At 40.7% G+C, this 14,436-nt stretch overlaps 2 protein-coding genes across 3 annotated transcripts in view; both read right to left on the bottom strand.

Annotated features, from left to right (window-relative positions):
* cltcl1 (clathrin, heavy chain-like 1) overlaps positions 1–5,374 on the bottom strand; it is a 29,365-nt gene extending 23,991 nt beyond the window's left edge. For both annotated transcript variants that reach the window (XM_058635303.1, XM_058635304.1), the window contains exon 1: positions 4,860–5,374. In XM_058635303.1, coding sequence (XP_058491286.1) covers positions 4,860–4,901 — 42 coding nt within the window. In that variant the 5' untranslated portion in view covers positions 4,902–5,374. The remainder of the gene's footprint in view (positions 1–4,859) is intronic.
* A 493-nt stretch (positions 5,375–5,867) lies between these two features.
* On the bottom strand, positions 5,868–14,188 carry si:dkeyp-117b11.1 (B-cell linker protein). The gene is made up of 19 exons (XM_058636584.1): positions 14,069–14,188; positions 12,038–12,063; positions 11,915–11,949; positions 11,765–11,802; positions 11,109–11,208; positions 10,957–11,024; positions 10,815–10,866; positions 10,649–10,732; positions 10,089–10,117; positions 9,538–9,574; positions 9,370–9,448; positions 9,243–9,273; positions 9,131–9,167; positions 8,911–9,016; positions 8,773–8,798; positions 8,575–8,618; positions 8,363–8,431; positions 7,811–7,969; positions 5,868–7,640 (listed from the first exon to the last, which is right to left on the bottom strand). Exons 1-19 carry the CDS (start codon positions 14,075–14,077, stop codon positions 7,524–7,526), a joined length of 1,146 nt encoding a protein of 381 aa, XP_058492567.1. The 5' UTR covers positions 14,078–14,188; the 3' UTR covers positions 5,868–7,523.
* Positions 14,189–14,436: the final 248 nt, after the last annotated feature.

Raw genomic sequence — 14,436 nt, 5'->3', positions numbered from 1 at the left:
TCATGGTTTCAAACTTTCTTTGCGGGCAACATTTTACAATCTGTGTTAAACCTCAATGTGTGTTCAAACAATGTATTATTACATTACACTTTTTTAACTTTAGTTATACTGCCATTTGTGAAAATGTTGAGCTATAATATTGCTATATTTATACATTTGCCATTTAACTTGCTCAGGTCAAATTAAATTTGATTGATTGTAGAGGTGTTCCCATACCATTTTTTCCCTCCCGATACCGATTCCGATACATATGCTGTGGGTATCGGCCGATACAGAGTACCGATACCAGTGTGTAATAAAAAAAAAAAATATCATACTGCGCCTGCATGACTGTGATATGAGTATCATTGGTGGTAAGGTTTGGCTAAAGTTAAACCCTCTGTAAAACATGAACGAATACAGCAAATGGACACCATTTATTTTTACCAGTTTGATCTCAGAGTTTGTTTTGACTCTGGTCCAAATGCCGCAGCACTGGCAGAGCTCCATGTTTCCATGACGACTGACCGGGGAAGGACGCACTTGACATCATTTTTACATGACTCCAGATTGTTAAAATGAGTCTCTGAAGTAACGCTAAACTTTAAAAACAGAGGCATACATACGCAAGACACTGTACGCTGGTTAGTTGTAGCGCTGGTCTTTTCGTTTAATAAATGGGCTGCTCCAGTTTGACTGTAGGCGCGCTAATGGAGCTAGCGCAGCTAACAATGCTAATGGAGCTAACTGGTAAATACTGCCAAACCTCCGACATGATGAGCTAACGTTAGCTCCTTGTCTACAGGTGTCGGGTGATCAGTTCTTCTTCACACCTCTAAAACAGCACAGCGCAACTGTTTCAAGAGCGGCAAAGAAGAACCATGTCAGAGCTAACGGAGCTCTAATAAATTACGTGGTATCGGATCGGTGCATGGACTCCAGTACTCGCCGATACCGATGCCCACATTTTCGGCAGTATCGGAGGCATTTCCAATACTGGTATCGGAATCGGAACAATTCTAATTGATTTTTTCCACTGCCCCCAAACTTTATTATGGGAGTATGGGAGTTCATTTTCCACTCAGATAAAAGGATTTGATGCTTCTGATACAGTGATTTTCCCCTGACTTTCAGATAGCGATGGGACGATAACACTTATTTGTTTCTGATACCGATATCACAAATTCGAGTATCTTCCAACAATACACTCCTTTTCCACCTTTTAAGTATAGAGCTGTTAACAACACATTTGTTGTAAGATGTAATTCTCCAACTGTGTAACAGCCCAAACAAGACTCAGCTAAAATGCCTTTGCTGATTTGTTAGCATTTTTACAGCCAGTGCAAAGTGAAGCATGTGATATACAGTATATAGGATTTTTGGATTGTATCAGATTCTACATTTTTATCTGTCCATTATCCAATCCAGTGATTTTGACCAGTATCAGATTGAAACCGATTTCCATCCCTAGTTTTAGATCTGTCTCTCAAGATATATTTTTCTTCATTCTGGCATTTTATAATTAAATGGACAAAAACAGATGTGTAAAGTTGCAGGCCTACATTTATTTTGAGGTAGAATTTTGTTGATGCCGCACAGACACGCATGCTCGTCCCCATCAGCCACCGCTGTCGTCACAGATGCGTCCTACTAACTAGACTAAGATAGAGTCTTCTGTCAACCTGCTTCCTATACTGATAGGATTTGCTGGGCATAAATGGGGCCTGCTTACCTCATCTGTTTATCACAGCCACTGGTTAGATGTGGCAGCATCAGTTCATCAGCACAGATACAGCAGCACAACAGGATGCTGTGAAATAGCCACAGAGCAGAATGGGATTTCCTAACACAAGCCAACAGGAAGATATTCAGGGACTTCTGAACTGCAGGACATTTGTACACCAACACAAACCACTACAGTGCGTAGGCCACTCATCGCTGCACTGACTGACAGCGGAGGAGTCGCATAACCTGCTAAAAATGACCCTCACCTTAGCATATTCATAATTCCAACAAGCCATTCTCTGAGTTTATCCTCCTTCATCATCCCATTAACCTAACACTAGCCACAGTTTGGAGGCCACAGTCGCCTACACTTGGCTCCAAACATCCAACTGGGGCACAGAGCCATTTGGTAAATTAAGCACACCATGACACGACAGTCTGGACGTCAGATGATCAATCATACTAGACAAACAAGGACGCCAAAGAGAAATGATGGAGGGAGATTTTGCCACAAGATTAATGACAGTATGTGGAAGACAATCAGTGGCGTGAAAAAACCAACACTGTTGAATTATTCACTGCTATAACAATAGCTCTGAGATGCATGCATCATCCTCCACATCCACACTGAACACCACAGTAATGGTGAAGAAACAATTTGTTCTACAGGCTGGTACCTCATCATGATGCTAGGTACATCACTGCTGAACCCAGGCTGGGACTACAGACATTCAGCTGTAAATACCAGACCAGGGAGAAAAAAACTTAACAACTTGAGGCCCAAACTCCTGGGTCTGCAAATTCCAAGCATTTTTTACCTAACTGGAGCCACCTAGATCCACAGGGGGATACGACTGTTGCAGAGCTGAGATTTCACGGTAGATGTGGGATATAAAGCAGCAGTCTGCAGCTTATCAGTGTCTCAAGGAGATTGTCTTAGGAGATGTACAGTCCTTTGCTACAGTCCCAGGGCACCACCAGCTGTGTTGCTTTCATGTTGGTCAAATTCTTCTGATCATTAGCATTGGAGTAATAGACCTTTTTCCGCAGCAGATATTTCAATTGTAGGACAATCACAGGTTTTATCAATAACATTATTTGGGGTTCCACTCCAGGTGAAAGAAAGCCAGGGTTCTGCGACTCTGAAAGTGTGGGTTACACTAAATACTTGACACTAACCTGTAGATGCTGCTTTTTTTTCTGGAAAATTATTATTTTAAAACTGCATACATGTGTTTCCCATATTTTCTGGATGAGTTCCAATACAGTAATTGGGAAGTAATTATACTGTATGGTCATTGTAGCATTATAGCATTATAGCTAAATCAACAAATTGCTATATGATAGGTATGCACTGGTGTAAGCGATATAACTCAATAAACTAGACAATGTCACAGAGGAGTAGAGCCTGGTTGTCTCCAAGCTCTCTTGGTCAGCATGGTTTTTAAGGTGAATAAAGGCTCTTTGGCTGACAAAAGTAGGGTTACTGGCCAGAGGAAGGGTGCAAAGAGGGGGGGTGGGGGCTCTTAGCTTTTTTTTTTCCTAGTGAAAGGCCATTTCACTGCCTGCGTTACCATAACAACAGGCTACAGACTAGGGGAAGCAGAGGGGGTGCGCTACAAAGTTTCTCCTTTGGCTACAAGGCACCAAGTTCTGGGTCTGCTATGGAACGATTGTCAAAGTGCAAACAAGGGGAAAAAAAGGGGCCGTAGTAAAAATAGTTCCTCCACAGACGACCAAACAACTGGCTGCTTGTTTGTGACATGTCTATCTTCCTTCTTACGCCGGGAAGCTGCCAACAGCAACAAGCCATCAACTCATGTTGATGAATATCATTTCGAAGCTGCATTTATATACTTCTGATATAAAAATATCAACAATCAGAGCAAAGGGCAGAGTTGCATCTCAATCATATATATATATATATATACTCTATATGACTATAGATGACTCTATGGAAGTACGGATCCACCCTGCTTTCAACAATTATTCAGAGTGGTGTTGGACTATAGTTGCTGACCATGTTCATCCCTTTAAGACCACAGTGTATCCATCTCCTGGTTTCTTGAACATGTCAGTGAGGTTACTGTACTCAAATGGCCTCTACACCAGGTCACCAGATCTCAATCCAATTAGGCTTTTTTTGGGATGTGATGGAAGGGGAGAGTCACATCATGGATATGAAGCCAACAAATCTACAACAACTGTGTGTTACTATAATGTCAATACTAGGGCAGAAAGATTTTGAATAATAACTAATAGTGATTATTTTTTAAAAAAGGATTGTGATATGACTTGCGATATCAGAGGGAATGCTCATTTGTATATCAGTATTCTCATTTTATTAAAAAAATGTTTTAAATGATTACTGTGTGATATTTGTGCAGAAACAAAGATGTTCTCTTCAGACTGTAGAATAAGATGTGTGTAGATCAAGACAATATTTCATCTAAAACGATATTTTGACACATGTTTTTGACTTACAAAAAGAACGTGTACCTAAAACGAGGCCAGTGTTACTGAAAGTGGGGGGAGAAAGAGGATTTGGTTTCTGCTAAATCCAGGATTCTGCTGAGTATGAGTCTGTCTGCTTCCAGACAAGTAATGACTTTGTGAACTTAAGTGATGTCAGTGCAACCAACTCTGACTATATATTACTATCAGTATTATTATGAGTTTAGGCCCAGATCAGTACATACATGAACTATGCAGACACACTCACTGGTGTGTTGTTGTTGTGTGTTGATCATATTGCTGCAGAACATGGCAACAACATGTGAAGCTGCTAAGTGTCGTTCGCGGCTCAGACACGAACAGCTGAGCTCAGTAACAAAATAAGTGTCACAGCACAGCAGTTGACACCGGCGCCAATTGAAGATGACAGCGGCGTTTTTCCACATTATGCGTGAAAATCTGCTGCGGCGTATAAACACACACACACAGTGGTCCGCAGTGGAGCTGTGTACCATCTCAATTTTTACAAGTCATCATCAGCCCGGCAGGAGAAAACTGGGCCTGTTCACTGTGTCTATATTGAGCACCAGCCTCCAATCTTGTTTCAGGTTCCGTTTAAATGCGACATGTGCCGTGTGTTTACGGGGCCTCGTGGACCAACACACGTAAGCTGATATTGTTGGGAGGGGGTTAGCGCTTACCTGCAGGTGTTCCTGAAATCGTATCGGCAGTATCTGAGCCATTTCTGGAGGGTTGGTCAGTCTGGAGTAGAATCGGTGAGGAAGGAGAGGGGAAGGGGACAGCAGCAGCGGCGGCAGCAGCAGGAGGAGGACGAGGTGGAGGAGTGGTGGGTCTTGTCCGTTTGTGCCCTAAAATGTACCCAAAAGTCGAACGTGATGGGCAGCGGTGATTAGTTTGTGCAGCCTCCGTTTCTGCCACACGGATCCACTGACTGTTCCCATTCACCGGTGCCCCCCCTACGCCAGTCCTGAATCAAAAAGCTCCGCACCTCCGCTAAGAAAACTAGTCCACTTGAAGTAGTTACTATAGCTCTGTGCTACATGCAGTCCCTGTTCGAGCCTCGTATTTAAATATGCGCCTGCTCTTCAAAAAAAAGAAAAAAATCACTGCTGACTGAGTGTTAGCTGTGACTTCACTGAAGCAGCCAGTGTTCTGGGTTCGCTTTCCCCCTCAGACCTGTCAGAGAGGTCGAGTGTGCAGAGTGTAGCCCTCCGCCGCAGCCCCTTCCCCCTTCCTTTGCACTAACTTCAAAATCACGGCTCGTGACACGCGCCCCACCTTTCTACACACATACACGCGCACACTCACTCACTCACACCCGCCTTTCCAATGGTGTGTTGAGATAAAGATAGATAGATAGACAGACAGACAGATAGATAGATAGGTAGATAGATAGATAGATAGATAGATAGATAGATAGATAGATAGATAGATAGATAGACAGACAGATAGATAGATAGATAGATTGACTTAAGTTTCTGCTCTACTCAAAAGTCACAGTCAGCTCACAAAGGCCTCTACACTCCTGGTGTGAGTCAGTGTTACACACTGTTCCAAAGAATTGAGCTCATAAAATGAACTTCCCATATTCTAAGTTATTAAGTGCTTAATCCACATTTTTGACCACAAGAGGAAGTTCTAACAGAACAGGGGTGAAAACCTAAACGTTTATTAAGGACCACTGATTACAAATAAAAATCCATCAAAGTTTACAGTAGAATGCAAATGTTAAAACAATAATTGAAGCAAATGATACATTCCAAGTAACTGAAATATAAACAGAGCAGGGGCAATAGGTATCTTTGATGTCATTCAAATTATATTTTTGAATGAAAATATCTTGGTATCTTGCAGGCCTTTGGGTTAGCCATCCCTACTAACACACAACATTCAAAGAACGTTAGACCATGGTTCTCGTTTAGAGAACATTCTGTCAGGTTAGGCAGAGGCCTAACGTTCCCTAAACATTGAGGGAATCAAAAATGTAAACGTTCTCCTACGGTTGCTCCGCGGTACGTTCCCATTCGGCTGTATTTTGGTTTTATTTCTTACAACTAAAAGAGAACGTTCTGGGAACGTTGTCCAGAGGTTTGTATGTTTGTATTTCGACCAGTTTCATTCATTTTTTGGATACCATTATAAAAGGTCTGCAGTTGCTAAATACAACTTTGCCACTCCTCCTCCTCTAGTACTGAAAGTGAGTAAATTAAAATGGCATCACTACTTTAAAGTGACCCTACAATGTATGCATGTTGAGCTGCTGCACTGCACTGTATGTTGCAGATTGCACAATGTTTTTGGGATCAGGACCTTGAGGACACATCAGTTTGTTATCCCAGAGTAATCCAGCAACAGTAATCCAGCAACAGAGAAACAAGATGCACCACACACACACTTGCAACATTACATTGGCTCCAGGAAGTTATTTAGTGCTCATTTACACTGCTATGCAAATACCATGACTCGCACAAGATTCTTTGTTTCCATCCTGCAGCAGCTGTTGAAAATGTACATCATGATATGATCAGACGGTTAAAACGGTTAAGTTTCAAGGATGAAGGGCTCATAATTAAGGCAATGTCTGAGTTAAGGTCAAACTGTATGATGCTCTTTGTTTATGTAAAGTCATGAGATTACAGCCATACTTTGTTATTGTGACTTAATTTAAAGGTCGGAATTAGTTTATTAGACACAGACTCTGGCACTCTGGAATTATGGCACATCCTTAGATTTAGGGTTGTGACTCAGAGGAGGGTTTCAGCCTGACAGGAAGCAGGTGAAACCACCAGCATCTGGTCTGTGGCCTCTGGCAGGCAGGTCACACACTCACACACAACTTCAGAGACACCTGCAACATACCAACTATTCACAATCAAAGTCAGAAAACTATAGTAAAAAGATTTGAAATAAAATGACTGATATATACAGATATAGATTCATAGTGCTTGTAATAAAGGGAAGAATTGGGGAGCATGTGTGATGTGGTTTGTTATACATGTGCATGCTTGCGTGTGTGCGTCTTTAAAAGTCAGCAAAATACTACAGATAATATCGTGCATCCCCATATGCTCTCCATGCTGTTGTGCTCTTCATGCTGTTTTTTAATCTGTAAAGTGACCTTGAGCATGGTAATAATTATTATTATAGTGTATTTTATGGTTATGGCTTTTGATCCTATTATTTATTTTAGCTCATATTTGATTTATGTTTCAAGGATTTCTGTTGAGTATTTGTATTGTTTAGTAGCCACTTTGGTTAACTGAGGTTGTATTAAATGTGCTGCAGAAATAAACTCTAACATGACTATTATGAGTGACACAGTATTTCCTTATGGCTGTAGTAGTTTAAGGGCATGTAGGGTGGGTTAAATATGCGGTATGCTTGGCCTGACTCTTGCTGTCAATCAGAAGCAGTTGGTTATTTCTGTGGTGAGAAATCATCGCTTCCAGAGTGGTGAATGTCTGAGGGAGAGAGAGAGAGAGAAAGATAAAGTTGAAGGTAAACAAAGCAAAAGCATAACATTCATAATATACTGCAGTCCTTCCAAAGTCCTGTTCCTTTGTTCTCTTCTTCACCGTCTAAATAGCGTCCCTGTCTCTCCACAGCACAGCTTCCCACTCTTAAACCTCACCTCTTCGTTCTTTTTGCCCTCTTTTCCGAGGGCGTATCCTCGTGCCTCCTCCAGGAAGCGGATGGGAATGTTGTACACCTTCTGCTGGTAAAGCACAGCAAGGGTGAATGCTTGGCGGGTGTTCTGGGCCGAGCTGTGCCGGATTAGGAATGCACCATCCTACATCAAGAAAAAAGACAGGAAATGAATTTAATTTGAACAAATCTGACATGGAGAGAGGGGCATTAAAATGAAAAGGGGGAAAAAGTTTGGAACACTTTGTTGGGAGACTGGGGGCCAGACAAAAGAGTAGCATAAAGACGCACATATCAAGCAAACTACAGGAAAGAAATTTGGAAAGAAAATCAATCAGCCCTCAAGGTGTCTGGCACAAGTTTGTCTTTTACTTGCGTTTCAATGAAAGCATGCACTCAAACACAGAGCATGTTTCTTCATTTTCTGTGCAACACCCTTGCCTTGAGCCCTCACGTAGGCTTGGAAGTAAGAACTAATAAAACAACTCTCCCATCACTGACTGCGGTTCACCAGGAAGTGGGACTTGGGTGTTTTTACCTTGTTGACACTCAGCAAGTGCTCCTCAGCCGTCTTTCTGGTGCAGTCTCCAGCAAACCATTCTTTGTTCTGGGAAAGGAAAAAGCTAAATTCAACATCACTTACAATGGAGGAAAACCAATGTAATAAGGTCTTTTCTCCATTTAGTATACAAATAAAATTAATTTAATTTGAGGGTGTTTACGTTAGTAAGTGTGTGACTGACACCGTACCTCATTCTCAGATTGTTTGGTTGCTCTCATTCCATAAAACGGGGCTGAAAGCGAGTAGGAAACACATTATTTATCAAGTGCAGTGTCTGAAAATTGATTTTTGGCAACAGACTGAAAAAAGACAATTAAATTAGGTGATTCTAAGCAGTCTCTAAATGATCACATCTCTCCAGATTAAGTAAAGAAATCTGAGCTTACCCGCAGGCTTGGTTGTTGTCATAAGGCTAGAAGGGAAGCAGCAACTCTCATTTTATTACACCGAATTTAATCAGCTATTTAGCAGTTACCATTTTTAACTCTTTGTTCCTCAGACTAAGAACTAAATCCATCTCTTACTTGGGTTTTGCTTCCTTCAGGTTTACCAGAAGAGGAGGTTTAACACTGGGAGTTGGTGGAGGGAGTTTGGTCGGAAACGTGGTTCGTCTCGCTTCAACTGATGGAGCTACAAAGGCAACACATGAACTCTTCATCCTCGCCATTATCTTTTCAGGAGCGTTTTTTTTTTTTTTTTTTTACTAAAAATAATTTGTCAAGATAAAATAACAGCAGTATTTACCTGTTTTCACCTCATTGGAAGAAGGCAAGAAGGAATTCTGAAGGGAGGAAATGAGGTTTACTGCTCTGACTGATAAGATTCATAATTCAGCTTTTGTTTCACAGACACTCACAGACTTTGCTCTGGGAACAGGAGGCTTCATCCTGCAGATGGAAACAATGTTCATTTTTATGAGTATGAAGTAATATCATTAGGTAGTAGGATGTAAGCTGCTTTGACTCAGGGTGGCGTGCACGCACATGGGTAAGGGAGACGGTACAAATGTTGACTTGGGAGAAGGCGACATCCTCATCGGCCCGCGTGGAGCAGGGGAACAAGCTGAGGCGCAAGAAGAAAGAAAAAACTGTTCATTCAGCATCTTTAGCATCTCAGAGAATGTTCCTGTGCAGTGTGACTCAACAACCTACCCGCTTCTGGTTCTAAATACAAATCATCATTTTCTTCCTGAAAAACAAAATCACTGAGAATTAATGTCATATCACAATCATGCACAGGAGCATCTTTTTTTAATTAAATGAGCCAAAGGTCACTAAAATCACACAAGAACCACAGACATGGAAACGTTATAAAATGAGCAGAAGATGGTGTTTTAAAGCTCCTTAAAGTTCCATATTGAAAAAGAATCAATAAGATTGACTGGTTGTACAAAGGCATTTTCAGTCTAACCGTATTAAACTGTGGAACCCTGTACCTCTGGCCAGAAGGTAATAATCTGTATTTGTGGTTCAGGACATCATTAGGCTCAGAGGCAATGTTCTTAGCCACCCACATGCTGTTGTACTAGGATGACAAGTAAAGTACAATGACATTGCTTCTACAGAACTATTCTGCAGTATTTTAACCAACTAGCCAATAATTAGGAAGCCCTTTTCATATCAGACACGTCTCCACGGAGTGATTATATCCTCGACCTGTCCTGCAAAGAAGGGACGGACAAAGCGTCTCAGTTTTAACTCACTTGTTCTTCATTTGGATCCAGATACACATCTGAAACACAGAGAGAAGACACTTGCAGTTATCGTGGATTCTAGCAGCAGGGAAAGGCCTCCTATTTAGAATGCTAAGAAAATGTGATCAATAACAGGATAATGTAATTAGCTGATAGAGTGAGTGTAATGGTCTCCTCTCAACAACACAGCACCAGTGGTTGAGAGTAACTTACTATTGTTTTGGAAATATACATCCTGCACTCAAACCACACTATTTGTTTTTTCAGAGCTGCTCATGTGCATGTCAGTAGCAACGCAGTAGGTGGCGCCCTCTTGTTGAATTCAGGTGCATTCAAGTATTCTGCTTTAAATGTGTTGAAAACGTTTGAAACATTAAACACAGTATTTCTGGTCTGTGTGACACAGAAACATAATAAGACAACAGATGGCAAGAGGTAAAATAATACTATTATATGCATGACTCACAAAATACAAGATATAGATATAAGATAAGATAAGATATTTTGCTTCGCTCAGTCACCACTTGTGTACAAAAGCCCATTTGTGTTGACAGAAAAGAATACTGCACCTTCCTCAGTGTTTGATGCAGGTGGTGGAGGAGGAGGCATCATCTTGTTTCTACCAGGCTTCTCTTTTCTGTCAATCACAGGTGCTGTGAGGGATTAAATTCACGTGAAAGTTGTGAGCAAAACCCTTATGTGTTGTTCCAAATGAAATTCTGATGATTGACTCACGATTCCTGGTGTTGGATTCGTAGCTGAAAACCTCAGCACGTTGCAGAGGATTCTGAGTGATGGAAGTGAGATCATTTAATTTTTTTTTTTTTTTTAATCTTAAAACTGTCTTGATAGACGTTGAGACACAAAGACAAGTCACCATGGGTTTCCCTGGCCTGGGTGAAGGAGCAGCGTTCCTCAGTGGAACAGCAGGACTGGATGTCGTGTCTGCAAATGAAGCGCCAAACAGGTCACTTTCATTTCTGTCATGTGACTGTGCTGAACAGAGCTTAGGAGTGTGTGTGCTGTTACCCAGATAAACATCCTCCTCCTCCTCCTCTTGTCTGTGAGGGACTTTCACAGCCGGACGCTCACAAGGAGGCGCTTCATACATGTCGCCCTCCTCATCATCCTGCCATCAGAAGGTATAAAGATGAGGTTGCAATAAATGAGACCGTACAGCTAAAATAATGTGAAGTTACAGAATATGCTGTCACAGCATATGCAAAACATGTAAAACATGGCACGGACTCCTTTTGTAAGTAAGGTAATATACAAAAAACTGACTGACTGACTGACAGACTGTTTCTTTTTGTAGTTATTTTTGTGCCATTGTAATAACTTTGTGACTTCATGATCACATACGCCCACCTCAATTAAGACACAACGAAGACATAAAGGCCCGAATAAGGAAACATTTACGGATGAACAAATACATACACAGTAATAATAGATAAATAAATGTTCAAATACAGTCATACAAAGAAATCAACAGTGGAAAAAAATAAGTAGAATTAAAATAAATAAAGCCAGTTTGTGATCAGTTTGTGTAATCTTTCATCAGCAGGCCCATTCATTATATGTTGAGGGGCCATATTTGTTGAATGTGGGAAGAATATCGTAACAATAAGTATAAAATTGCTGACAAACGTGTAATGTCTTTTCAAGTGGAGGAACTTTTTACTCACAAACTCGTCTTGTGGCCACTCAAACCCTGCATTGTTGTCTAAAACAGATTTTAAAAAAAAAACATACACACAATAAGACAAATTCTATAACCCAGTGAAGAAACACACAATATTTTTCCTCCTCCGTTTTGTTGGTATATTATATATCACCTCCTCTTCTGGGTGGATGTTGAGGTCCACTATGTCTGAGGGAAAGAGGAGCGATGCTGCAGTGGCATTTATCACATAAACTGCAAACATCAATTGTGTTTTAATAGTAGAAACTGTACTTACCGGTTTTTCAGCTTTTCGAAGAAGCTCTGGGGAAAAAAAAAATACAGACACCTCAGTTTCAGTGATTTAAAAAAATGTTTGGCTGCATGTTTGGCCACAGTAATCATTTACTTCTAGTTATATATCACCTTCATCATCGAGTCAGTGGCTGCTTTTTTGGGAAGAGCCACACAATAACAATATACCTTTATAACTTGAATTCCCCATACTACACTCTAGTCTTTGTTGTATTTATTAGTATTATTAGGTTATCACATGAGACGCTAGATGTGACCAAGGCTAATATGCTGTTAAAGGTTAATGGGTATAAATCCTCATTTACAGTTCATCAATCATTATTACACAATAATATAAATTAAGCAATGCTGAAGGACCACTTTTACACTTTTGTTTTAATGATGCTGGTTTTTTTTTTTGTTTAATCTGCTCATTAGTTTGACAGTTATTTCAAGCGTGTCAAGCTGAAATCAGGAAGTGGAGCCACAGTTGGTCAGTTTTCCCACAGTGCCAGGCAGCCATGGAGGAAGTGTTGATGTAATGTAAATGATTGAAAGGCACAGAGCACAGAGAGAAAGAGAGAGAAGAACAACACGGAGTCGATACCAAATTTTCCTCTGATGAATGAGGAGCAGGTGAGAGGTGATAGAGGAGAATTACATTGTTGTTACACTGCTATTTATGACTTCCATCTCATCCTGTAGGTCCAAAAATAAATGCATTTCAAAGTCAGGTCAAGTTTCAATAAGCAGCGTAAGGCATAGTGTCACCCAGTGCTGGACTGCTGCGAATTCTCACCCATGGGAAACAGACACAAGTACACTTCACAGATATTTCAGTGCACTAAAGGTACTGGTTGTAATACAAGATCAAACCAGATTGTATTTATACTGTCAGATTTCCTACTCTGGTTTTAGTGGATTCATGTGCCACAGGCTGAATCTTTAGTTTTTTGTCAATATATGTTGTAACTGATTCATGCTTTTGTGCATGACGTCATGAAGGGAAACTGAACTTCTACCAGACCAGACACATTTCCTCAGCGTGGGATGAATAAAGGTCTTATCTTATCTTGTCTTAAAGCACAGTGATTAAGCTGTTCGTCTGATCTTAGTCTCACCAAATTCCATCTAAGAATACATCTGTAATTATATATCGCTTAAACACAATGTGTTTTCATGGTGTCGGTTTAAATCCCTTCAAATATACTTTATTGTTTCCACGGGGAAATTCTTTTACCTACAGTGAATGTGCAGTCCCCTACAAATAGATAAAAACATATAAACAGTACTGTGCAAAAATTTCAGGGCACCAGTGGCTGGCATTCTTCTGTGATCTTTGGCATTTGGATTGGAACGACGTGACTGAAAGTCAATCGGTGAATTAGTTTTACTCATACAACATGTGCGTGAATAAACCTGGGTAATAGACCCCTTTTCACAGATATTATTTGACATGAAACAAATACAAACACAGGTTTTACCGGTAATTAGGGTTCTTCTCCAGTTTTAAAAGAACCAGGTTGTGCTATTGTTCAAGTGTGAGTGTATTTCACACGAAGAAGCGTTTGTTGTTTTTAAATAATGACACTGTATGGTCCGTATAGCACAAACCAATGGTCATGTTTGCTGAAAAATATGATGTGTCGACTATCATGAGAAAGTAACACTGGAGAGGAGTATTTATATTTGCAGCTCAAATCCCATAACAAAGTGAAAAATAATAATCTTCAGCTGTAAAATGTGCAACTTAATTAACACACAAATGTCTATGGAAGTCCAGATAAAAGGAAGTTTAACTAAACGTTTTGACCTTTCAGAGAACTTAAACATAACTGGTGGCTGTTTACTCCCAGGAAACTACAACACTGGATCCAGTTATGTTGGCACTGGAATGCCAACAGTAAAACACGTCAAAAAGCTTCCCCAACACTACAACTCTGCCATCGACACCACCGGCTCACTTCCTTCTCACTCCCCTCAAAGTTACCAGACTCTAAAAACAAAATACGACACAAACAGAAAAGCACTTTACCATTGTCATGGGTTCGACGTCTCACGGCTCAGAACATGAAGATTCCTTTTGGTTCATGGATGCAAATACAGTTTCAGTTTTACAGGCTGGCAGAGAGTGGCCCAGGGAGAATGTGAACAGCAGCTCTAACTGATCTCGTTTGCATTTCCTACCTGTGTCAGAGAGAGGCTGCTTTGCCTCACCTGCCGCTGATCTCTGCCCTTAAATGAGCAGCAGCTCAAACAATGCTCCAAATGTTTCCACTCTGAACGATCACATCACCGACGGAGCTTACTGTCGACATCTCATTTCTATTTCACCTGCCTATGCAGTGACATTTATCATAATTAAAAAAGTTAAAACACACAAGAGGTGAGATCTCAAAGAAT

Source organism: Solea solea, chromosome 8 (assembly GCF_958295425.1).
Source record: "Solea solea chromosome 8, fSolSol10.1, whole genome shotgun sequence".
Classification (NCBI taxonomy): Eukaryota; Metazoa; Chordata; class Actinopteri; order Pleuronectiformes; family Soleidae; genus Solea; species Solea solea.
This window is presented reverse-complemented; position numbering and strand designations above follow the sequence as displayed.

What these genes read in the sequence shown, in the direction of transcription:
- si:dkeyp-117b11.1 (XM_058636584.1), bottom strand. An exon ending in ACTTGCTGAGTGTCAACAAG is followed by an intron (nt 7,970 to 8,362) that starts GTAAAAACACCC and finishes TTCTTGATGTAG; the next exon opens with GATGGTGCATTCCTAATCCG. An exon ending in AGGGCAAAAAGAACGAAGAG is followed by an intron (nt 7,641 to 7,810) that starts GTGAGGTTTAAG and finishes TCTCTCCCTCAG; the next exon opens with ACATTCACCACTCTGGAAGC.